Source organism: Bidens hawaiensis, unplaced genomic scaffold (genome assembly GCF_021521415.1).
Source record: "Bidens hawaiensis isolate Kalapana, Puna unplaced genomic scaffold, B.hawaiensis_p1.1 tig00019696_1, whole genome shotgun sequence".
Classification (NCBI taxonomy): domain Eukaryota; kingdom Viridiplantae; phylum Streptophyta; class Magnoliopsida; order Asterales; family Asteraceae; genus Bidens; species Bidens hawaiensis.
Window position 1 is genome coordinate 35,084 of NW_027492994.1, and position 26,523 is coordinate 61,606.

The 26,523-nt window shown below is 32.7% G+C and overlaps 3 protein-coding genes across 3 annotated transcripts; 2 read left to right on the forward strand and 1 right to left on the reverse strand.

Moving 5' to 3' along the window:
* Window positions 1–927: 927 nt before the first annotated feature.
* LOC143559076 (putative 2-carboxy-D-arabinitol-1-phosphatase) lies at window positions 928–6,972 on the forward strand. Its single transcript, XM_077047775.1, has 9 exons — window positions 928–1,324; window positions 2,249–2,360; window positions 2,462–2,678; window positions 3,461–3,579; window positions 3,676–3,762; window positions 3,846–3,899; window positions 3,983–4,081; window positions 4,168–4,275; window positions 6,598–6,972. Exons 1-9 carry the CDS (start codon window positions 969–971, stop codon window positions 6,970–6,972), a joined length of 1,527 nt encoding a protein of 508 aa, XP_076903890.1. The 5' UTR covers window positions 928–968.
* A 1,124-nt stretch (window positions 6,973–8,096) lies between these two features.
* LOC143559077 (stress-response A/B barrel domain-containing protein At5g22580-like) lies at window positions 8,097–10,240 on the reverse strand. Its single transcript, XM_077047776.1, has 2 exons — window positions 10,113–10,240; window positions 8,097–8,456 (listed from the first exon to the last, which is right to left on the reverse strand). The coding sequence occupies exons 1-2, from the start codon at window positions 10,229–10,231 to the stop codon at window positions 8,255–8,257; spliced, it is 321 nt and encodes a 106-aa protein (XP_076903891.1). The 5' UTR covers window positions 10,232–10,240; the 3' UTR covers window positions 8,097–8,254.
* Window positions 10,241–23,280: 13,040 nt separating this feature from the next.
* On the forward strand, window positions 23,281–25,620 carry LOC143559078 (uncharacterized). Its single transcript, XM_077047777.1, has 3 exons — window positions 23,281–23,340; window positions 25,129–25,288; window positions 25,372–25,620. The coding sequence occupies exons 2-3, from the start codon at window positions 25,130–25,132 to the stop codon at window positions 25,417–25,419; spliced, it is 207 nt and encodes a 68-aa protein (XP_076903892.1). The 5' UTR covers window positions 23,281–23,340; window position 25,129; the 3' UTR covers window positions 25,420–25,620.
* The last annotated feature ends 903 nt before the right edge of the window (window positions 25,621–26,523 follow it).

Here is a 26,523-nt window from a genome sequence, read left to right on the forward strand (position 1 = left end):
TTACCAAAACCAGATAGCTCTTAAAAGGGTTCTAACATCTCATTAAATTAAAAATTAATCTTACCAATTATTTAATGTGAAAATCCTATAAAATTGGGATATACTAAAATTTAATATCCAATTTAAAAAGAAAAAGATATTATTTATAATTAATAAACAATTTTATAGTAAAAAACATAAGCGGGCCATGGGTCACCAAATTCAGATAGCTTTTAAACGGGTTATAACATATCATTTATTTATGAAACCCTTTTTATTATCAAACCCTAAGTATATTGTTAACTTTCTTACAATAAAGAAAATTAAAATTCAAAAAGTAAATATTAAAAAACGAAAATTGTAAAACAACTATTCTCTCAAGCAATCGGATTGCTTTATTTGTAAATGAAGGTTTCTCACGCATTTGACCCGAATTCACGGGTAAAGGTCTCACCAAACCCAGATAGCTCTTAAACGGGTTATAAGATTTCATTATATTAAAAATTAATCTCATAAAATATTTTATATGAAAATCCTATAAAATAAGGATATACTAAAAATTAATGTCTTATTTAATTTAAAAAAAAATTATTTATAATTAAGAAACAATTTTATAATAAAGAAAATAAACGGGTAATGAGTATTACCAAACCCAGATAGCTTTTAACTCGGATTATAACACATCATTTATTTGTGAAATCATTTTATCATCAAACTTCAAGTATATTAATTATTAACTTTCTTACAATAAATAAAATTAAAATTCCAATATACATATATAAATATTAAAACGAATAATGTAAAACAACCTCTTAATACAGGGGATAAAATCTAGTTAGTAATAATTCAGTACCAAACTCATCCCAAAGCTCGGGTTAAGCTCATTTACACCCTTACAATAAATAATAATAATCTGGCAGCAACGATATAACAAGTACCAACGGTAACCATACAATTCTTCATCACCATTATTTTAACCGCCAAAAACCATGCTCTCCGCCGGCGACAACCACCTCTTCCTCCACCGCACTTATAAGCCACTCACAACCACCACCACCTCCTTCACATTCCGACCATTCACTTCAAGCCTCAAACAACAACAACAGCAACTGGACACGTCAGTATCGGATGACGATCGGAAACTGACGGCTACCGGAACGGCGTCGTTTTTTCCTCCGGTTAAAGTCGGTAAGCGAGTGGTGTTGGTACGGCACGGGCAGAGCACGTGGAATGCGGAAGGTAGGATCCAAGGGAGCTCCGATTACTCGGTTCTTACGCCGAAGGGAGAGGCGCAGGCCGAGACTTCGAGACAGATGCTTATCGATGATTCCTTTGATATTTGTTTCTCGAGGTTTGTATTTGATTGGTTTGGTTTGGTTTGGTTTTGAGTTGTGGAATTAGGGCTTTTGGTGGAGTAGGTAATTAGGGGAAATCTATTGGTTGAAATTATTATTAGTACTAAGAGCATTCTTAGTGGTAGTTAGGCCTGTAAACGAAGCTCGGTGAACTGTTCGTGAACCTTTATGTACGTTTGTTCGTTTTATTAAATTAGCGAACATGAGCACATGCTTCATTCATTTACGTTCGTTTATATATTAACAGAAATTAATTAATATTAGTTGTATTTAGTTTATGTTCGTTTATTTTTGTATTTGTTCAATTGTGTCCATTTGTGTTTGTTTGCGTTTGTTCGCATTTGCTCGTCTATGTTTGTCTGGTTATGTTCATTTATGTTTGTGAACTATTCGTTTAGTTTTTTAACGAACGAACATGTTCAATTTTAAAATAAATGATGAACGCGGATATTGGTTTGATTAACTGTCGTGTTCATTTAAAATTAAAATGAACACACGAGCATGCCCTTGTTCATGTTCGTTTATAATCCTACTGGTAGGGAAAAAACGCCCCGCCATGTCAGTGCCACATAGGTGAAAAACGGCCCACAAAAAAATGCATAATGGTTGTAATTTGAAAATCAAATAAAAAAAATTTATAAAAGGGGGTGATGTGTTTGAATTTTATTGGGCTGGTGAATTTAATAATCGAACTCACCACCGCCCACGCCATTTCTGCTCCAACGCCTGCTCCCTAAACTCTTCAAAACGCCCCTTATGTATTGGTGTTTGAGTTTTTTGGTGCTGAAGTGGCAGTGGGTTCACGACCCACTACACATACCCTAAGTCGTATGGATTTTTTTCAGTTATGGAAATGGAGGTAATTCTATGTCACGTATGGATAATTTCATATTCTAAAGCATAATACTACATACCTGCAGTCCCTTGAAGAGATCAGAAAGAACTGCAGAAGTAATATGGGATTCTCGGAAAGAGGAGATCCTTACAGATTCAGACTTAAGGGAGATTGACCTGTATTCATTTCAAGTTAGTTTTGAGTTTCTTTGAAGAGGCAATATTCGTCATAGTTATTGTAATACTTGAATTATAGGCTAGTGTTGTATAATTATGTTTTGTTTTTTCTTTAGGGTCTCTTGAAGCATGAAGGTATAGAAAAGTATGGTCCGGCTTTTAGAAAGTGGCAAAAGGATGCTCCAAATTTTAATATAGATGGTCATTATCCGGTGAGGGAATTGTGGGACCGTGCAAGCAGCTGCTGGAAGAAAATATTAGTTCATGACAGCAGTTCGGTCCTTGTGGTTGCTCATAATGCTGTTAATCAGGCTCTTGTTGCTACAGCAATGGGTAAATTTCATTTCTTGTGTGTGTGAAGTACGGGTTGAATAACATGTAAGTACTGGTCTGGTCGGTTTGACCCATTAGTTCTTTTTAAGGATATCTACATATAACAATTAGTACAATTACAAAAACTGTTTTCTCAAAATAATATCTAAATAGTTTAATATAGGATGCTGAAAACATTCAATTAGCATTTCTTCGTGATTGTGATGAATAGTAAAGTTTTAGTCACTTAGATTTACCATGCGGCATTCATTTAGTTTTTTTTTTCGTTTTTAGTTTCAGTTTCACCCCCTTATACCATAAATAGTATATGCTTTTAACCCGTTTGATTTTTAAATAACTTTATTTTCTCTAATAATTTGCATTCGTTAACATTTAAAAGATAAAACTAAAACTAAATGCGAGGTTGTGAATAATTTTTTTCTCGACGTGCCGGTATTAAATCTTATTGAAAAGGAGTTGTATTTTAAATACATCATTGATACTGGTACCAGCATTCAATTATAGTTTTTGGTTTTGATACGAACTCGCAACTTTATGTTTGTAACTTTCATTTGATTAGGTTTGATTATTTTATGTTTTTACGAGTTAATTACTAGTTCAAATAACATTTTGGGAGACTTTATATTAAAACCTGTATGCCCTGTTTCGATTCTAAATTAATATTTTAGCTTTGCCCATTTGACCCGTTAAAGATAACCCAAATTGACCCGTTTTCTAGCAGATGGGCTGTAATTGACACATCTTTTTTTTATTTTTAAAAATTTTGCTCATCTAATCTTCAGGGTTTGGAACCGAGTACTTCAGGGTTTTACTTCAAAGTAACTGTGGTGTTAGTGTGCTAGATTTTGTCCCAAGACCCGAGGGTGGATCTCCATATATATGTCTTAACCGATTAAATCAGGTAAGATAGCCTTTTTTTTTTAATTTTTAGCCATTATTATGGTGCTATATTTAAAGAAAAAAACGATATATCATAATATTAAATTGTGATGTGCAGACTCCAAGCTCTCCTATTGCTGCTGGAAGCTCTGCTGGCAGGAAGGCCGACAAACGGATCGTACTCGTCTGTCATGGGTCAACTGAGGTAACTATTTTCATTAATGCTATTATACCCTTAGGTTTGGTGCTAATTACAACATGACTAATATTAACATTTCTTATCACCAGGCTAGCAATTCTGATGCTGGTGACACATCAATGAACATGCTTGGTACCATTCAAGTAAACAGATTTTGTTATATATAAGTTGACTATATGCAATAGGGTATAGTCTAAAGCCTGAATCATTGTTTTTTAAATAACAGTCACAAAAAACAGCAGAACTGCTTCTTGATTTGAATGTGAATTCAATCATTAGCAGCCCTAGAATCGCGCCAACTGAAACTGCTAATGCAATTGCTCGTGTAAGTCTCGTTCCCAAATTTCTTTTCTTGTTCATCAAACCATTTGTTTTATATATTATTAAATGGCTAGTTATATAACATTAAAGGTTCAACAAGCTGCCGATTGTCTCGGTGCTGATTGCATGCCACGATACGTTGAAACAAAGCAAATGAATGACCTCGATGTTCATGATATTCTTGATCATTCAAAAAAGGTAAGTTTTAATACATTTCATTTTTACAAAGTGTTTAGTTTGATTATTTTGTTTTAGAGTAATTTACACGAAGTGTCCCTGAGCTATGTAAAACATTCACCTTCCGTCCTTAAGTATCAAAAAGTACGAATCTTACCTACAGATTACTCAACGATTATGCTTTTAGGGGTGGTTTTGTTTTCTTTTTTGGTTTCATTTATTTAGAAGTTACACATTTTGTCGTTTAGGTAATAGGCATACAGCAAATTTTTGGCTTCGTCCTTAAATTAAGAAAATAACTAAAAAACGTCCTTTATGTTGTAAAATGTCCGCTCGTTTCATCCTATCTGCTCACGGCCGTTAAATTTGTCTGTTAATTCCAGTCATGGGCAATGGCCATGAGGGCAATTTAGTCATTTTACACCATTTACTTAAGAAATATCTAAGTAAATAAATATGTAACTAAATTACTCTTATGTGCACATGGCTGGACTAAACAAATTAACGTTCGTTAATGGATAGGATGCAACGTACAAACATTGTAAAGAAAAGGGACATGTTTGGTTATTTCCATAGTTTAAGGACGAAACCTAAATATTTCTATATTCCTAAAGGACGAAAAGTGTAATATACTCTTTATTTTATTTGTTTCCCTTTTTTTTAAATGGGTATATTGGTAATTTTACAAAAAATTAAGGAACCTTCTAGCATTTGCAATATCTGATACTAAGGGACGAAAGATGATTTTTTTTTGTTTTTAACTAGTGTTTTATCCGGCGCGTTGCGGCGGGCATGTCGTTAAAACTCGGTGGTTGGCAAATCCCAAGCGTTGTACGTCCGGTTTTGAGGTGGTAAGTCGACACGAATTCGGTCAGTTTTGGTTATGTGCGTTTTGGTATCAGAACTAAAACAAAAAATAAAACAAAAACAATTTAAAAACCGAGGTGGACCAATGTGGTGGTGTCGATCAGTAAAGTTCGGGCGTTGGTAATACCTAAGCGTTGTCGATCCCGGGTGTTGAGGCAATGAGTCTAGACAAATTTGTTCGGTCTTCATCAGTTCGTTACGGTACCGAAACAAATAAAAACAAAATTAGTATTCGGTCAGTATATTAAAAAAATGCGGTAATTTTACGCAAATACAGTCTGTTTCACTTAACAACAAAACTATTCGATCCACACCAAAGTATAAAAGAAAAACCATTCTAACATACAGACAAACATAAATAAGACACTAAAAAAATAAAACAAACATTTGCATCATTTGAGATTTGAACTTAGGTTGCAAACTTATAGGAACACTAACCCATTCCAACAATACCACCAAACCAACACAAGTTTATATGCTCAACATCAAAATTATTACTATATATAAAAAACAAAAATAATACACTTTGTGGCACCAAACTTTGTAATTGTATTATATTATAATATCCGATACTAAGAGACTTAACAAACAAATTTAGTGCTTTGAACCAAAAGTTTGAGTGTGTGACGGGTGAATGAACAATAAGCGCTCTATGTGTAATATTTGATTCTAAGTGATGAAAGATGAAATTTTTTCATAGCCCAGGAACGATCTGCATAATTTACTTGTTTTATGAAGATTTATAAATGTTTATGCCTCTTTCAGTTTCATCTATTTTGTCTTTGGTTTCGTAAACATTTACAGTAGGCTTGTAAACGAACACGCACAAAGCATATCGTTCACTTAACTTTAACCGAACAAGCAATCAAATACAAACAATTAAACAAAGGTGGTTTCTTGTTCGTTTTCGTCCGTTAAGAATATGAGCATGTTTGTGGTTGTTTGTTTGTTCATTAACAAATATAGATGAAGGGTTCACGAGAACATAACTGAACATAGATGAATGAGCATGACGAGCTAAAACCAGCTAAAAGTAATGCGAAGAACAATGTGTTGGGCCTAAAAAGTTATTAAAACTAGACTAGGTTGTAATGAGCCAAAAAGTTTAAATTAATTATAGTGAAGGACGTAACAAGCAAACCTGCGCAAATGTAAACTAACGAGCATAAATGATAGTAAATGGATGAACGTAAACGAATTATAATGAACGAACTAGACATGTGTTCATGTTAGTTTATTTAACTCAATGAACATAAAATTTTATTCGTGCCCGATCACTTAACTCAATAAACGAACTATACCTCCAGCTGAACAGTTCACGAACAGTCCACTGAACGTTCGGCTCATTCACAGGCCTAAACACGATAACAAAACCAAAACAAGCTCGATAAGATTACGTGGTTCTAAAAGATAGCAACTATAGGCTTTGTTAGTTTTGAAAAATATAAACTGCTTTCCTTTTCTTTTCTGTAACAGGAATCAGTCAATGCATCAAGTCTAGAATCTGGGTGGGTGAACAGGTTCGAAGATGAATTATTAACAGAAATATGGGACCGATCAGGGACCGCATGGAAATCGCTATTAAACGAACTATCTAAAGGATCTGAACTAGACAACATTGTTGTGGCGGTTGGTCATCCAATCATTAACATAGGATTATTAGCACATTGTCTAAATCTAACAAAAGATTGGTCGGGGTCTTTTCATCTTGATGCCGGTAGCATAACGGTCATTGATTTTCCGGACGGGCCTTCCGGGAAAGGTGTTGTTCGGTGCATAAATTATTCGGCTCATCTTGGAAGGTGGTCAATCCCCATTACTAGGCCAACACAAGATGATGAAGACTTCTAGTAGAAAGAAAATGTGTTGTATAATATGTAAGGTTATTTTTATGTATATGCTTGTATCTAGTGACAATGAACATTTTTGAAGAGTGACCAGTAAAAAGTTAATGGGTCTGCCACTGTTCATGCATTTTCATGTTGTAATCGTGCATACGGCATTGGCGCACACTTTATATTGAATTCATGATTGAAAATCGAGCATGCTTTATTAACTGGATAATTGTTTGAAGTTGGGATAATCTGTGTTTGATGTATAGTTGAAATGTTTATGATTAATTTTTAGGTTTATATAAATCTGTTATGTACTTAAAAGGAGTAAAACTGGTTATCTATAAACTATTAATATTATTTATTTAAATTAGTTTTATAGGTATATATAAAATACTAATATTTCAAATTTGAATATTCAAGAATCTTTTATCATATTATAATAACTATGGCCTTTTTTTTAATTTTTAAAGTTCTAATATCAAAACTACTTTAATATTTAATAAAAAGTGGTTAATCACCTCACTAGTTATCTTATTTTATCTGTTGTTTAAGTCTATAGGAGAAAATATGCAATTGCTTAAGCTTAAGTTAGAGGGGATATACACAATTGTTCCTTTAAAATAATCAAAGTTTATCAATAATTTATATAACTAATTGTTTTTTAATTAAAATTTTAAAAGAACATTTTAACACCTGATTTTTTATCGTGCATTTTATCTAACTATTATATTAAAGCAACATCGTTTTCACATGACATTTAATTAAGCTATCCACATAAGATTCCACCTCAACAAATTCTAAAATTATAATTTACACCTAATAAGCTATTTAATTTTAATCTACTTATTTATATTATTAAAACAAAATCATTCTTCCATAAGGTATATTAATGAATCCATAAGATAAAAATATGTTGTACTAAACATATTTTTAGACATATAAATATATTTTAATATGTTTTTGAGACGGCAAATTATGTTATTACGTATATTATTAAATTTAATTTTTTTTATTGAACTTTTTGAACCATCGAGCTATATCCTAGTTTTTATAATATTTGGTAACTTAATTGCCATTATCAGTCATTTAATCAATTGAAAACACGAATTCAAACGCCCTCTTGATAACTAATACCTCGTGCAATGAATAGTAAATTATTATAAATCAAACTAGCAATGTTTATTAGAAAAAAAAATACATAAGTTCCTCAAACAATCATCAAATCTCTTGAAAACATCAGTAGAATGGTTATAACATTCTTAATTTCTTCATGTAACAAATACTTGTGCACCCAAACATCAAGCGGTTGGAGGCTTAACTACGACAGCCGGGAAATCAAGAAGAACGATCTTTTCAATTGCGGTTGAGAATGTTGCCGAGAATTCAAGATGGTTCGGGTGGGCTTGGAAAGCATTGAAATCATCTTTGGAGCCAAATGTCATCATCAAAGCATGAGTGAACCCTTGTCTTAGCATCTCCATGCTCTCAATATCAGTTCCCCTGTGACATCAAGTGCTAGGATTGGTTACTTATTAAACACGAATCAAAAAGTTGACCGAACAAATTTTAAATTATTTACTTATCATTGATCATCAGCCCATCAATATATTAAAAATTGCTAGTTATTTTAAAGGGAAAATCTCATAAAATAGTAACCAACTTTCAAAAGTATTCTAATTAGATCACTGATGCATATTTTTCCCAAATCGAGTCACTAAATCTTCAAATCAAGTCTCACCGATTTTTGTGTACGTCAAGAAAGAAATTGTGATAAGATGTGGGTGTCGGAATTTGCAATATATGTAGTTAAATTTAAAAATATTTAAAAAACGTTAATTATATTAAAATTTAAAAATAAAAAATAAAATTCACGTCGCCACTCAACGTCAACTTCAAAAAAAAGATAAAAAGATTTCCTATGTGAAACAAAAAAGAAATTGGCTAAAAAACATGTTAAAACTTTTAATTTAATCAAACACAAAAGTTGAGTGACCTAATTAGAACACTTTCTAAAGTTAAGTGACCTAATTGAAACACTTTTTAAAGTTGGTTACTATTCTATAAAGTTGCTCATATTTTAAATTATTTACTTATATAAAATCAGACAACACGTGTGCAATTGATGATCCTGGCAGCACTATAACCAAACTCAAAAGCTGGATCAAGCTATAACTAAATTTTAAAAATATTTATACATCACATAAATATTAGATACTATAATGCTATAACATCATATTAAAAAGAATAAACTAATATACATTTTTCTGAAAATAATAAAAAAATAATAATAGATTTTTAAAGTTGACTGAGTACTTAAATTTATAAGTTAATTGCATGAACGGTGCGTGTTATTTGCTTCTATCGCATCTATGGTCCCCCACAGTTTAGAAATTACATGTATGGTCCAGTACATGTATTGTGGTCCTTGTGGCTACCTTAGTCCTTAGATCACCTTTACTCAATGGGTTAGAAATAAAACATAACAAGTCACATAACACCAACATCTTTGAAGATTAGTGGTGGGCAGTGGGCACTAACAAGTAGTCATGATTGTAAAACTTCGATTAATCAACAATTAATCGCTAGTCAGTCCTCCACGACTAGTCGCCGATTAATTGTTATTTGGTCAAAATCGATCAAAGTTGTATACAAAAGCTGGTCAATACATGTATATTTGATAATTTACATATAAATTTCAATTCGGTAATCCCAATTAATCGCATCTCACTGTCAGACTAACGCCTAACATATTCTAAAACACTAACAGAACCATAACAAGTCATACGAAACTCAAATATCTTCATAAATATTTATCTTCATAGTGTTAATGAACAATTTGAAATGCCCAATACTATACAAAAACCCTTCATCCTCATCGGTAAACCAAACATACCTTAAATCTTTTGCTAGAGCTATAACTAAAATAATCATACTGTAAGTAACATATGCAACAATAGTGTACTCCATAATGGATTTGGCAATTTGATGAAAACAATAATAAATGCTTTAAGATCTCACACAACATGCATTACTTATCATATATTCATATTTCACCATTTGGTAACTTGAAAGCATAATATGATTTTTTTATTGACTCCAAACCAAAATGACATAAAAGTATACCTCATGCAATAATACTTTGAATACTAAACTTACCAAACAAAGGATTTGACAAGATCAACCTCAGAAACAAGCTTCTCCAAGCCTTTTATAATATCCTCCACCACCACCTCTTCTTTAAACTTCACCACCACCAAGTGTATGAGCTCACCCATCTCCCACCGCCCTATTAACACTTTTGTGTAAATAATAATAATATTTATAGACAAACAAACCAAGGCTCTGGCCTACATATAACAGTATGCATGTGACACGCACACTGACACACACAATAACAATAATAATAATATTCTCAGGGTGTACAACTCCCAATGCACAATGTACAAGTGGGTCAATAACCGCAAGTCAGCACGTCCGTCGCTGCTTCCCCACAGTCAAACCCACCGACACCGGTGTCGGAATCATGACATAAGTTCAAGTTGTACATTTTGTAGTAGTTGTTGTACCATCTTGACTTGGTCAATCTCAGTTTTTACCTTAGTCTAAATGTCTAACCTTTTACATTATCAAAAATGAAAGTAAGGTTTTCAAGTGTAGATCTTTTTCACACTTTTGGCACCTTAGAAGATGTTTTTAAATATACATAATAAAAAAAAAATTTAAATATATATATACAAAATACATCGCCTAACACGTAGTTGGTTAAACTTTTCAACTAGCTTTCATAGCTCAGTTAGTTAGAGCACTCGTTATTAGTTGGGTGGCCGTTCATCAACAAAGACGAAGTTCTTAAACACCTGATTTAGGAATGAGAGGTTTTAGGTTCAAGTAGGGGTGTGTAAGTGAGAATAACCGACCCGACCTGAACATTACCCGACCCGAGACTGATACCCAAAAATCCTATATTTGAAGACCGACAACAGGCCCACAAATCACAAATCGATTAACCGATTGTCTCGGTTACCGCGTATGTACTAAAGACCGATTAACCGGTTTACTCACAAACACATCTACAATTCAGCATCCAGTCTTCATCTTTTCCACCTCTTTTCTTGTTCTTTAACACTTTTACAAGTAATCATTATACACAACATTAATTAAAAACAATTTATTTAATACCTTGTGAACAAATTGAAATAGATGATTTCCTTTGCTCTTGAACGATAACTGCTTAATGAATTGATCGATGATTGATAATTACACGTCCTTACTTATACGTGGTAAAATTATAAAGGGAACGAGATCAGCAGCTTGCAAATATGTAAACCAAATATTTGTTTTTTGGTATGTCTTTAAGGAATGAAAAACAAATAATGCACATATCACGGTATTTATTTATCTTATCATTGTATTCAAATGCAATTATTTAGTTAGTATGTTTGTTATTGCCTTCCTAAGATAGTTCATTGTTCATCCCCTACTTGTGGCCTAGTGGTAAGAGGCTTGGGTTCTGACGTGAGGTCGAAGACTCGCTAAAAAATAAACCAAATACAACTAAATAGATAGCAGTAAGTGGGTGTCGAACACAAAGAGTTTATGGAATATGTGTTAATCAAGTAGTTTAGCAATTAAACTAATATAAAAGTAGAAGACACAAAGTAATCTTCAATGTGATTTTTGATTTGGCTTTAATATCTAAAATAAACTAACACGAAAATTGTAAACGATTGATTAAACAAGCATTCCTCTCGGGGTTCAGGTTATTACTCAACACTCTTGTTAATATTCAATGGATAAACCATAATATCTCGGTTTTGTGCACATGCAATTGTTTGTGATTAATCAAAAACTAAGTACTCGGATTCCTAGAATGCGAGGTTGTTACTCAACAATTAATCAATACTATTATCCCTAATTCCTTTCACTGAATCTCAATTGTCAACGACACCAAGAACGTATAGATTGAAATTAGGTTTAAACGATATGGACAAAATACAAACAATCATATAAGCATCATGATTATACTAACATAAACCATTAGAAAATCAATCCAAGTTCAAGAACAATTAACATAGAGTGTCTTGTAAATAACCTTACATCCAAGAGAAACACCAAAGGGTTTAGCCACACATGGTTTGGTGAATCATTGCTTCAAATCTCTTGTTTATAGCAATCAAAAGCATAATCTAATGATTACAAACCCCAAAATATTGTTTTTGTCTTCACAAATTGCCCTCAAGTCATCCCCAAGTGAAAGGTAAGTGAAAAGACACCCAAAAACGGCTTAAAAAGTGGCCCAAACTCAGCAGATAACTGTCGGACCGTGGGCCACGATCCACACCGTGGACCACGGTCCGGTTACGGTGCCCGAAATGACCACGGTATGGTGAAAACTGCCTGATTTGAGCTGGGTTGACCGTGGTCCACGGTGTTGACCGTGGCCCATGGTGGAGCTTTTGCTGATTTTCTTGTTTTCTTCATATCTTTCTCGTTTCAACTCCGTTTTCTTCGCCGTTTTCGCCACGTTCTCGTAATATCATCATCTACCTTCTCCTACCTGCAAACATATGAGTAACCATAGTCAACAAATTCCATGAAATTAAGTTGTTTAAGCCAATGCATTTATATCTTTTAACTTGCTTAACTGCTTCCCTACGAGTCACTCGTCAGGTTCTCCAGTGGAGACTCAAGTTCGAATCCCACTTGTGTCATATTTTGGGTGATAATGGCAATGAAGAATTTGAGCTATGCCTTGTGCAAAGGTTGTCAGTTCAAATCCTGAGCCCACCCGGGTTTTCGTCCCACCGTGTGTTACGCCAGAGAGTTCCGCTATTGTGGTGGCACAACGGCTGTCAAGTGGCAGTCAGCGGTATGGTTTCCCGGGGGAACGCCCAAGCCAAACTCTGAAGCCAACGTGAGCCCGGTTAAGACAACATAGTCTGGCCAGAGTGGGGTATCGGGGCTTTCCAAATTTGCAGAGTGTAGTAGCCTAAATATAAGAAAGTCGCCGTTCTAAAAAAAAGATAGTTCATTGTTCTTATTTTCTTCTATAATTGTAAATCTCAACTCAATCAAGTAATAAAGTGGTAATTTCCGTTACATCTTTCTCATGCATAGCTTCCCTCTCTGCTAAGCTTTATCACTAATTACATTCGGGTCGGTCCTGAAAAAGTCGTTAACCCTGGTCTTGCCTCGATACCTGTCACACCCCAACCGACGGTGGAATATGACGAGGCGAGAAGGTGATTGTTCATAGCACATGATACTACGTGTTACAATAGTTATTTAATTCAATTCAACATCAAGCAATACAGAGATGCAATAAATAAATTGTTTTATAGTAAGCTAGGTCCAATCATGAAATCCTATATCTTGCACCAAATAATCTTCAACAAACAAATTCCCAATACCTAAAAAAATGCGAGAGTGTCAACTAAAAATAGTTTGTCAGAATATAGGTTTTAATAAAATAAATTTTAAGTTGAAAGCATTCCATATGTGTTAAGTTACTTGTATACTTTTATGATTACAACAAACCTCTGACACGTTTAGCGAGTCGTCTAATCCACGATTAGACTAATATGTTTAATGATCGTCGGATTCTGAACACACAGGCCTCTACCCGAGGCCTGAGTGGGCAGGTTGGGCCAATGGATCTATCATCATACTATCACGGGTTTAGTAAGTTAATGGTTGTTAATGTGAATATGTATACACTTGTAATGATCACACACAATGAATATTATCAATAAAGCTTGAATCAAATAGCATTTATAAAACATTGAATAAATAAGTTTCATGTTTCCACCCCAAAGTATAAAACGTTTAAAAGCATGTAAAATGGGCTATGAACTCACCATGGTTTTTTCACGCTTAGACATGCCACTTGGTTTTTTCTTAGGCCGTAGCCTTGGTGACAGAACCCTTGGTGAATATCTATAGTTTGGTGTTTGTTTTGGAACTACAATTGGATTTTGTGGTTTCATGTGATAACTTTATGGTTTAGAGTTTTAGATTATCTTTTCCAGGAAAAAAATAGGTTGCTTGCTGTTCAAGACACGAATTTTTAATAATAGTAAAACTTTGATTTAGATTACGAAAAATATGTTGTAACATTATGAGTTTTTTTAACTTAAATTTCTTTTTCAATATTTAAATGTATATTAAAAAAAACATAAAATTCGCAGACTACCGAGGGGTCTGATTCGGAGTCAGTTTAGTAGAAATATCACTAGAAAATGATACTTTAACGAATTAAGACAGTTCCAGTTGGATAATTTTTTTAATTCATGGTTTTACAATATATCCAAAAATTGGGTCATAATTCGTAAGAATAGGTAAGTTATGAAATTCGTTTTGAGACAAGTTATCTGTCTGGATTTTCAACAAGACCCTTTGTTAAAGAAAAATAGTAAAAACGTTTTTAAATTTTATAAAATTTTACACCAAAAATTTCAGAGATACTAGACACATAAAGTACAAACTTAGGCTTTTGAAATTCATGATTTGAATATATTATGGCTGAGATCTAAGTATTGAAATAAAAGATTTTTCTACATAACGAAAGAACAAAACATTAAACGAAATTCAAAACTTACTAGGAAGGAAACGACTTGTGAATGTTTGAGAGGATGAAGATCACGACTTTGCAACCTTGAGGATTTGGAATATACAGGTTTGGAATGAATTTTGAGGGTGCTAGGGATTCTATTTATTGGGGTGTTTAGATAAGAGATTATGATGAATTAAAGATAGAATTTGACTAGGTTTTGAATTCAAAATTTGGATAAGGCAAATCTTGGAGATCAAGAATAGATATTCCTTTTGATTTAACTTAAATTAATAATGATAAAATTTTAATATTACATATTATAAAATATTAATCTAGGAATTGTCGGTTAAACGTGTCACATTAACGATTAAGCATGTATATGATGAAATGAACATAGAATCATGTAATTGTGCATATAATAATAGTGAATAACTAGAAATAAATAATATATAATTCCATAATACTATATATGGTGAACTAATACACGAACTTTAATAAATCGAGTATAAAGAATTTCATGCATTGTAAACAAATGTTGATGCATGCCGATAGTTAAATATATTTTAAACTGATGTATTTGTTTAATTAACATCTAATTAATTTTTACCATTAATCTTATTTTTATTGTTATTATAAAAAATATATATATCATCTACCACTCTTCCATTTTCTTCTATTCGTTGGTTACTTTTGAGTAATTGTTGGTGTGTAATGATTTATAATAAAGTACACATTTTTTTTAAGTTTTGATAATATGGAAAATATTAATACTGATACATTCATATATTACATTCTAAAACATTCATAATTCATAAAACAAAAAACAAAAAAAGTTGTCTAAAAAACATATGATTAAAGAAAGTTAAGAAAGGAGGACGTAAGAAATACCTGAGAATGCACGATTCAACTATGTAGCAATCATGCACAGGCTTGGCAGACTATATAAGTTAAAGAGTTAAGCTTAATCACGACATTTAAGTGTTTTGGATTCGAGCTAGTAAGGTTAAATAAGGTATGTTACGATTTTGAATGATTACTTGAAAATATATATTTTCTAAAACTAAATATAAATTATCACATATCTGATTTAATTAAACATAAGAATGGTTTCCAATCATAATCTAAAGTATCATAACTATAACAAAAGGTGACAAATATATCTAGACAAAGAACGATCAAAGCACGTTCGGATTGTTGTACTACCTTTCCCCTTTATGTATCGTACCTAACATTCTAGCTTTCCATGAAACCAAAAATATGACTCGTATTATATGTTAAATAACAAAAATAATAGTCTAAAACCGTACAAAGTTAAAAAGTCGTTAACATAAAATATATTTTAAACAAGGTTTAGGCCTCAAAACATATGTGTGGGCATGTGGCATATACATACACACATTTAAACAAGTGTATAGTGTATTAACGGAATCAGTTCAAAAGATAAATTTTGTTACTGTTACTCCAAAGATTAAAACTTTTTTAAACATAGTAACATTAATATTATTATTATTTTATTAATAATAAAATTGAATTATTGGTTGCACGTGTGGAGCGTCTCTAGCTGCTGCAGCAATTTAGTACACAGGGTCATATGTCCATATCGTAATTATAAGTTATTTTTTGTCTCCCACCAAGAAAAGTGAAAATCTTCAAACGGTGGAAACTGCATATATTTTTCTCATCAAACCCCACAAATATTTATAATATGCTTAGTATACAATGTATACTAACAATGTATACAATGAAAATCTTAACTTGTTTTTATTGCAAGATACCGGTCAGGTTCAGGTTAGTGTTTTCTTCGCTTCACGTTAAAATAAGCTTATCGAGTATGATTGCATGTGTGATAGCATCTACTATACCAGGAATATCAATGAATCTGATTATTGCAATTGCTCATATACCTTTTTTTAGTTTCTAGAGTCTATTTTTTAGTTCAAAATCCCTCTTACTAACTGGAATCAAAGAATTAGTAGATCTGTTCTGCCTAAAATGACAATGGGCTTGGGTTATGAACTTATAATCTATATCTGATGATCAAAATAAGCTTATTGAATTTTTTTTTAAACAAGTCTAATAACCTTTTAAGTTTTAAAGAGAAGCTACCCTAAACAGTCCGTAAGTAGAAAGCAAAATGTAGTCATTTCATATTTTACAGTGAGGATATTTGAAGATTTTTTACATACTACCCGTGGTTTTATTGTATATTATCTTATAAAATTAAGAAGAAAAGCTATAGATATAAAAAACATGATAAGGTAAGGCACTTTATCTATCAACAATTTAACGACTAATACATATGTAGGGTTTAGATCAAATGCATATGATTTTATCATGAGAAGTGTATAAATAACTAGAGTACTTATGTTATTAATAGAGTAATTATTATTGTTCTATAATTTTTGAACTAGGGTAATTATTATTACACTTTCATTTTTTACAACATAATTACTCTACTTCAAAACGGTAATTACTCTAGTTATTTATATGTTTAGTATATTAATTTTATTTGTACGGAACTCACCCCTGCAAAAGTATATATCAACTATCAATATACATTGGAAGAGTTTTTCTTGATGTATGAAATATTACTCAATAGAATAGGAAGTTAAACTTGAAAAAAGATACAATTTCAAAAATATTTATATGATTGTGTTAATGCTAACAAGTTTTTTATTACCGTTATTGTCGCGATGCATATTAACAAACTATGTATCGCTTTTATCTTCGCATGTTATCATTAATGTGTTAGAATATAAAATGGTCATCCACTTTTAAATTTCCTATTTATACACTAACCTGTTTTAAAGTAGGTTGATGCGTATATTTATTGTATTTACTTTATTTTCACGCATCGTTTACAAAAAGGTCACATATGTATATTCAAACATTTGCACAAAACCGAATATAAAGAATTTACACATGAAGAAACATTAGGTTAACCTTTGATAGGCTTAACCCAATATATCTGCCGAAGATGGATAACACCAATCTAACCTCAGATGGACTTAGCACAGTATTCTCTGGTGAACCAGCACTATCAACAGCTTACGAACTCCGGTGGCCGTAACCTGCTAAACTGAACACCGTGAACTCGTTACGAGAAAGGGAATAGGGGGGGAGGTTCTTCTCGTAACCACTCTCCGACGTGAGAATCAGTATGGTAAGTGGTGAGCAATTCTTTATGAGAATGAGAGAGTGTGGATCCTTTTACCTTTAATCCTCATGTGGTATTTATAGCCGAAGAGGGGAGAAGATAATTGGACCAGTGTCCCACTCAATGGAACCTTCCAGTCTTATGACTGTGCATGATAATGGCTCATGATTGGTCAGAAAGCTGGTGTACGGAAATCCTTGTCGTGGGCAGGTACAGCATTGGCCCATTCTTACTGGTCCATCGTGCTTACGGGAATCCCAACCTGTGATTGGTTCTTCCCTTCTTCATCACGTGTTGTCATATGCTTTATCACAACAAGTCTTCTGCTGAACTTCTTTAGTTATTAATTGTTAAGTGCTTCTTCTGCGGAAGATTTGTATCTCTTTATGCGGAAGGTATTCTTCGTGCGGATGGTCGTCCCTGGTTTAATTATGCTTCCTCTATGGGGGACGTTTGTCGCTGAGCGGAGGATCTTCCGCACCATGGAGGAATTTATCCTCTTATGTGAGTTAGTATCCTACCTCCGCAAACAACTATTTCATAACTACAAACTTAAACTCTAGTCTAAAATTTTGTATTTTTATACAAATATATATTCTTAAAACCATTGCTCTACTAATTTTACTATATAACTTTATTCAATAATTGATACTTTAGAAGGGGTGAATGTGGAATGTGTGCCTCATTTTCCTTTAAAGCATGATGTTGATGTCTTTTTTAGAGGCATGTGGGGTTTCTGTGGATATTATGGAGATATATTCAACAATGTGCATTGTTCTGTTTGAGTTATCAACTTTCCAATCTTGATAAGATATGGATCCGATGAGATATCTTGTCTACCTATTGTTTTATGTTCCATCTATATATAGTATTGCTTATACTATAAAATAAAATAGTTTATATGTTTTGTAGATTTGAATTTCCAAGATAATTCTTTAGAGTTTTCTACTAATCACTTTCAGATTAAAGTAAATTGACGGCATTTCAAATATTTAATCGGATAATTCAAAAGAAGCTAAGAGCTCATAAATGAGATAAAAAAATCGCCCATTGTACGTAGGTGGGTAACCAAGCAGTGGCGCGGCTCTTTGGGGGCCCGGGGTGGCCCCCGTCATTGCCGTTTTTGCGGTTATAGGATAAATTTCATGATTTTTTCCTAAAATTTTTATAGGTATTAAGCGCGGTCACCCCCAATATATTTTTTCAAAAAGCTAACGATCACCATTGATTTTCTTTTTTTATATACCATCGTTTGATTTTTTTATAAAACCTCGCAGTTTAAACAAAAGTTACAAAACAGTAGCCGATTAGTAAAATATTTGTTTTTATAAATATTTTAGGTCTTTGCAATTCTTCGTCTAGGTACTCACCCTTAGGGATGAGATCGGTACAATACCGATACCGAAAATCACAAACTTTTGGTACCGGCACCGAAATATTCGAAATATTTAGTTCGGTACGGTGCTGGTAGGGCTGTAAACGAACCGAACGAACACGAACAATGCCTTGTTCATGTTCGTTCGTTAAGAAAATAATGTGTTCACGAACGGTTCGCGAACACTTAACGAACGAGATTTTATGTTCGTGTTCGTTCATTAAGGAAATTAATGTGTTCACGAATGGTTCACGAACACAAATGAACGCAAATAAAATCGGCAGAGCCTAGAGATTGAGACCAATGTATTCATCAATGTGAATAATGCAAGCCTATAAACAAATCGAATGAACACAAACAAGTTCGTTCATTTAACTTTAGAAGAACACGAACACTTAATCGAACAAATATTTATGTTCATGCTCGTTTATTTAAAGATGGACACTTGTGTTCGTTTGTTTAAAATCTAAATGAACATAACTGAATAAAGATAAACGAACATGTATGAACAAATGTAAATGAACACAAATATAAATGAACTTAAATTAAAACACTTAAATGAACACAAATTAACAAATATAAAACCTTTTAAGTGATTACATATCCAGATAATATTTAATTATTTTCTATTAATACATAAACGAACATAAATAAACAGACATAAACAAACATAAACGAACGTTCATGAACATAAATGAACGAGCAGAACATGTGTTCATGTTCGTTCATTTAATTAAACGAACACAAAATTTTTGTTCATGTTCGTTCGTAATAAACAAATATAAGCGAACTTCCCGCCGAACGGTTCATGAAAGTTCACCGAACGTTCGGTTCATTTACAAGCCTAGGTGCTGCTTTTGTTTTGAATGTAAATTCGGGAAATACCGGTAACGTACCGTATCGGTACCTATCCCTACACCCTTCATCTCGCATTATCATGAATATTGCAGGTGTTTGTTGGTTAAAAAGTTATATTGTTTTTTTATTGTAAAAAAAAATCGTTTAAATAAAAAAAAATTAGATATATAGATATCATATTGTTTGATCCGATCCGACCCGAACCGAATCACCGACCCGATAATTTTTGGGTTCGTGACTTGGATCACCTCGTGACTAAACCCAAACTTCGTCACTGTAACCAAGTCAATGAAACATTGCAACTTTTTGCGAAAAGGTTATTGGTTATGACCATCAACATTTGATAGTTATTAATGTCAGAAAACCCACTGCCGCCCCAAGTATCAATGGCAAGTTGACGCTGATTTACGATTTTAACCAATAGTCAAGTTGCTATGAATGATCAGTTGCATGTCATTTAGGCGTGAAATACTATCTATTTTGAAACCTTTTCAAAGATTGGCCTTACTAAAACGTTTGCCACTTGTTTTTTTTTCTAATAATGGGCATGATCAAAATAAATCTTAAAAAATTCGAAGTTGATATTGTTTTATAAAGATTATAAAATATGTTTACGTACAATTTTTATATAGAGTATGACTAACACTTGCGTATTACCGTATTATAATAATATATACTTTTTACCTTTTTACTATTACTATAAAAATTTATTTATTTAGATGTCGCGTGTTAGTTACATGTCTTGATATAACTTAAAATACTAACAGGGTTAGACATAAAAGTTGAACAAAAATGAATCATCAGTGTATTTTAAAGCATAATGAAACTTGCAAACTGATACACACATCATTGATGTTTTATGTAACTTTGTCTAAATAATATTTTACTTTTACTCCACATGACGTGACTGGAATTCAATATATAAGCAAAAGATAAAATAAAGTTTAAAATATTATCATACATGATCAAATAAAAGTTACAAATATAAAGTTGTAATCTACAAAGTTACATTGTCGTACGGTGCCACTTCGACACCAGTAGTGAAATAAACAACATAAGAATACAAGTACAACTGAAATGATCAATACAAACTTTTATTTAAGAACCAACACCATAGATCTTTCTCATTTCGTAATCCTGGATGGTGACACAATTTCATTATGAATGAGATCCTTAACATATGACTTTGGTCTTTGATTTTGCCCGTTTAAATAAAACTATGTTAGGCACATAATCAATATGGTACTTTGTCTTTTGAAACCCACACAGACATAAACAACTTGTCAGATTCACCATCCTAGCCACTAATTGAGGAAGAACCAATAAAAGGGGAAGAATATGGATTTTGAGAGTTGAGAAGCCTCTTTGGTCGCCATCATGATTCAAGGGTATCTATCGAACTTTAAAATCGTTCTCGGGTATCCACAACCCCAATTTCTCTAGTAAACTTGTAAAATTGGCCCAACAAAAATCATGCGCATACACACCCATTTAAAACTTTAAATGCGAACCCTACATGAGTATTTACTATTTAGAGAAAAAAAATGCAGTTTCAGGAAAAATTAATTAACCGAAACATAATATAGAGAATCGAAACACTAACTGTAAATTTTTTTTTATTGTAATTAGGCTACCGCACTCTTCAAATTTGGAGAGCCCCGATGCCCCCACTATGGCGAGACTATGTTGATTTAACCGGGCTCACGCTGGATTCAGAGTTTGGCTTGGCCGTTCCCCCGGGAAACCATACCACCGACACTTGACAGTCATTGTGCCACTACAAGAGCAGAACTCTCTAGCGTAACACACGGTGGGACGAAAACCCGGGTGGGATTAGGGTTCAAACTGACAACTTTTGAACAAGGCCTAGCTCAAATCTTTTATTGCAATATCCACCCAAAAGTGACACAAACGGGATTCAAACTTTAGTTTTCACCGGAGAACCCAAGCCTCCTACCATTAGGAACAAAAGAAAATGAGAAATCGATAGTTAGGTTATAAATTTTAAGATGACCGACAATTTTCATATGATACCGATATATGCATCTATAAAATTGAATTAACCAAATCGATCTATTGTAAAGTAAAGAAATTAAATCAATCCAAGTATATATTATTTTCTAAAGAAACCATGGTTAATTCTGTTTAATAATGTAAGATAGCACATTGAATCGTTATTTCAAACAATAACGTGTTAGGATTGATGTGCAATTATAAGAATAAATATACGAGTCATGTTTAGGTTCGTCAATTTTAAAACCGTCAACCTGACACAATGTCACGACATAACATACATTGTCATGTCAATTGTTGTGTTTAGATCACCTGTCTAGCTCGACACAATGCCACATCGTTGAACAAATAATGTCATGTGAATTGTTGTGTTCAAGTCATTTGTCTGACCCGACAAATGTCACGTCATTGAATAAATAATGTCACGTGAATTGTTGTGTTCAAGTCATTTGTCTGACCCGAAAATGTCACGTCGTTGAACAAAATAATGTCACGTGAATTGTTGTGTTCAAGCCATTTGTCTGACCAGACAAAATGTCAGGTCGTTGAACAAATAGTGTCACGTGAGATTGTGGTCAAGCCATTTGTCTAGCCTAACAAAATGTCACTTTGAACAATGATCGCACGTGAAGTTGTGGTCAATCTATTTGTCTAACCCGACAAAATGTCATGTTGAACAAATAATGTCTAACCTTTGAATACTTTTGGTCACCCATATGAATCAACTCAAGCTTCGTCGTTGTTGGCAATGTCCTATATGTATTGAAACTTGTATATTATCTATACCTAATATATATGTAATTATCCGTTCACATGCGTCATAAATATGTGAGTCTAACATACATTTTCTCTGTTCTGTTATTGCACATTTCACCCCTTCGTAACATACGAATTTACAACTTGCAAAATAAAAAAAAAAATCTTCATTACTAGTTAATTAGTTATGTATAATACATAACTTATTACAAACATGTGAAAATGCCCCCTTTTCTTCTTTTTTTAACAGCAAAGTCTCGGACGCCAGGATCACCCTAGCAAACGAATCACCATTTCACCCGAAAATCAAAACATGATAACCAATCTCATCCACTAGAGAAACAACCCACAACTAGAAAACCCTTTTCTCATCCGATACAAATTGCTTCAGGTCTCTCAAACTCTCATAAAAAAAAAGTCATCACCAGTTTGGTGTGACGATGCTCCTTTAGGACACATTTTTCTTTAGGCTTCTTTTCTTAGAATAATAATCCTAGAGTAAAAAAGAAGAAACAGAAAGCCCAAGCCCAGTAAACAAAGCCCAAAACTCCACCCCCAAATCTGACTGATTCCACGGTCTCTTTGAACTCTTGTCTGTCTGTGTAGGTCATCAATCCATTCATTCTCCAATCTCCATTTCGAATACCTTGCAACTTAATCATCAAATCTTCAGGTAACTCGTTTCACCTCACACGCAATCAATCGCATTATATTAATTGTAATATTATATTCGATTCAATTTCTAGGTTTACGAATCACGTTCCGTTGGATTATTATATATACTTGAAGCTATTAATATGTACACAATACGTTGATTATTAATATCAGATCTATTACTATTAGCGTCATGAATTGTAGGATCTTAATTGGACACTGAGTTTGCAATTGTTTTCTGGTGTTTTTGACCTAAATATTGAATTTTTTTTATGCTAATATTATTGGAAGGAATATATATATATATATATATATATATATATATATATATATATATATCATTTTTGACATGATTTGTTTATTAAAGTTATGGATTTTGTGGTTATTGTTATGGTTGCTGACTGGTCAGCGATAGGTGTGCTTCCGGATGTAATCTGACCATGAGTGTTTGTAGATGTTTTTACAAAAGTTAGACCTGAGTTGATTTATAGCCATATTGTTGATACTTGATAGTAATGCATTTGATACAAATTGGCGTGTTTGTTCAATGAATTTATCATATGAGATATTTGATTATTTGATACAGAGTCTATTATATAATCCCCTTTGCATTATGTAAAAGATAATTGTTATGTTAAGTGCTCTTTCTAAGCATGGTTTTCAGTAGCGCCCGCTATAGCGAATAGCATAGCGTGGTGGACTACTATTGGCATGTTAGCGCTAAGTGGTCTGTAGCGACATAATTGTGAGTTAGTTACTATCTGCGTTTTTTATTTTATTTTATATATTAGCTATTTTGGTGGTATTTATTGATTATATTGATTTTAATCGCTATTTTGGTGGAGTACTTAAAAAAAACCTTTTAATACCTTATCGCTTAAGTCTTAACATCAGTTAGCGCCCACTATTTCATCGCTATCACTGTTGACCACTATTCAATATTGGCAACGATGTTTCTATGTGGAAAATTACACAGTCTTTGATTTTAGTAATTATGTGTACATCTTCTTAGACTTGCAAATGGTGGACAATTTTTGTGTTTTTGAAGTTCATCATTGATTTCCAATGTCATTAATATATTTGTATGACTGTATTATTTGGGTTGACATTACCATGGACCTGCCTCAAGTTGATACAAATCTGATTGGCTGTATTGATTTTTGTTTTTTGTTTTTATACAAGTTACCATTTTCATTTGTTGGTAGCTAGCTTATAGAACCAAAAGATAATTGATTGGTCAAAATTTAGGCATAATATTCAAAAGCATATTCTTTGCTTAATTGCTTTGTGGTTCTTATATGCTTTGTTTACTTATATATGTGAAAAACATGGAAATCTCGATATTGAGATTGAATTTGGTTCAAATTTTGCTTCATGGTTTAGTAGTTAGTATAGATTGGCCACTGAGTTGTGGTACACAACAGTTATTACATTAGTTATGGGTTGACACTGAACTTATTAAAATCTTACAACTAATTTTCATTGTTATTTAATTATAAGGCATGATTTAGTTGTAACGGTTTCCACCACATGTTGGAATTTCTTTATTCTTTGTGTGGTATAAAAGTTTTTTTTTTCAGCACCTCACATAGAGATATATGACAATAAAACGTGAAATGGATTGAAAAGTTTTAAAAATTCAAACTTGGTACTGAACCAAAATAAGTTAATCTCATCTGTTTTGCTTCTTTGATTCCAATACGGATTTGAAAACCAATATGCACCAGCACACAATGATTCTAAAGAGTTCAAAAATTATGATCTATGCAATTTTTTTAATTTAATTTTCTAATGTATAATGTTGCAGAATGGCAGAAGAAGCACCTTTTAGACCAAGAGAGCAACTTATTGAGAGGCAAAAGTTGTTTCAAAGCATTCACAAACACACCCACTTGAAAGGCCCGATGGACAAGATCACCTCAGTTGCAATCCCTCTTGCTTTAGCTGGTTCTTGCATGTTTCTTATCGTGAGTTCCACTTTCCGTTTTAACATGTTTCAAGTTTCAACACGTTTATAACTTCATAGATAACTCATGGTTTACTTGTACAGGGACGAGGAATCTATAACATGTCTCATGGGATCGGAAAGAAAGAATGAGAACATGAGTTATGAAGTGTGCTAATGAAGGCGCATGAATGGTTATCAACTTTTGAAATTTTTTTCATATTTAGACTCATGTTGTTTCAAGTTTCTGCTTTTATAAATTAAATCTTGAATAATTACTTGGTAACAGACATGTTGCTGGCATTTGTGTTTTCATACTTTGACATCAGTTTTCAGCAATCAATTTTTTGTTTGCACCTTGTTAAACTTCTACATCAGTATATGTTGGCATAATTATGATTTTTGTGACATGGATTTGTCAAACAGAATCGCGTGACGATTAATTGGTTGTAAACTAGAATCATGATTTGATGAAGGTTTTAATTTTAATCTGGATTCAGAATAGACTCGCATCCGAGTATCTGACTGTTGATTGGTTGTCATCGGACGAATTTCAATCAATCCATGACGGTTTTTGTGATCTTGAATGTTGGTTTCTTGTCATCACTTGCTTAAATCCAAAAGACCAGCTAATCTTTATCCTAGATAAAAGCAAAATTCAAAGTTTCAAACATATTGTAAACTAACCTTTGAGCCTATGTTACACACGGGATGATCTAAATTATAAAATTAAAATTAAAATAAATAATAAATAATTACATAACTAATATGAAAAAATGTATTATATTTATGTTTGTATCTATATTATATGTACACAAATTAATTTTATTTATATCACAAAATGATTTTTTTTTAAATGAATTTTATAAAAAAAATGCGCATGTAGAAACGTACTCAAGAACGCTCATTCTATTGAAAATTTCATATTAACATATCTTATGGATTCATAAGATATAAATAATTTCATAAAATACATAGATTAGTAAGAATAATTTGTATTTGCATCTTAAAAGTAATAAAATGGATGGTTGTGAATCTATACAAATTAAGAAAAAGAGAAGACTAACGTCAGTTCATCCTAGTTGAGTTGGCAAGCCTAGGGATGAGCTCGGTACCATACCGGTACCGAAAATCCCAATCCCGAAAATCGTAAATTTTTGGTACCGGTACCGAAATGTTCGGTTCGGTACCGGTATTTAAGGTAAATTCGGGAAATACCGGTACCGTACCGGTCCCGAAAACTCAAAACCTTGGTAC

What these genes read in the sequence shown, in the direction of transcription:
- LOC143559077 (XM_077047776.1), bottom strand. Translation starts at nt 10,231, where the DNA reads ATGGGTGAGCTCATACACTTGGTGGTGGTGAAGTTTAAAGAAGAGGTG. An exon ending in CTTGTCAAATCCTTTGTTTG is followed by an intron (nt 8,457 to 10,112) that starts GTAAGTTTAGTA and finishes TTGATGTCACAG; the next exon opens with GGGAACTGATATTGAGAGCA.
- LOC143559078 (XM_077047777.1), top strand. Translation starts at nt 25,130, where the DNA reads ATGGCAGAAGAAGCACCTTTTAGACCAAGAGAGCAACTTATTGAGAGG. An exon ending in GTTCTTGCATGTTTCTTATC is followed by an intron (nt 25,289 to 25,371) that starts GTGAGTTCCACT and finishes TTACTTGTACAG; the next exon opens with GGACGAGGAATCTATAACAT.
- LOC143559076 (XM_077047775.1), top strand. Translation starts at nt 969, where the DNA reads ATGCTCTCCGCCGGCGACAACCACCTCTTCCTCCACCGCACTTATAAG. An exon ending in TTGACCTGTATTCATTTCAA is followed by an intron (nt 2,361 to 2,461) that starts GTTAGTTTTGAG and finishes TTTTTTCTTTAG; the next exon opens with GGTCTCTTGAAGCATGAAGG. An exon ending in TCTGTCATGGGTCAACTGAG is followed by an intron (nt 3,763 to 3,845) that starts GTAACTATTTTC and finishes TCTTATCACCAG; the next exon opens with GCTAGCAATTCTGATGCTGG.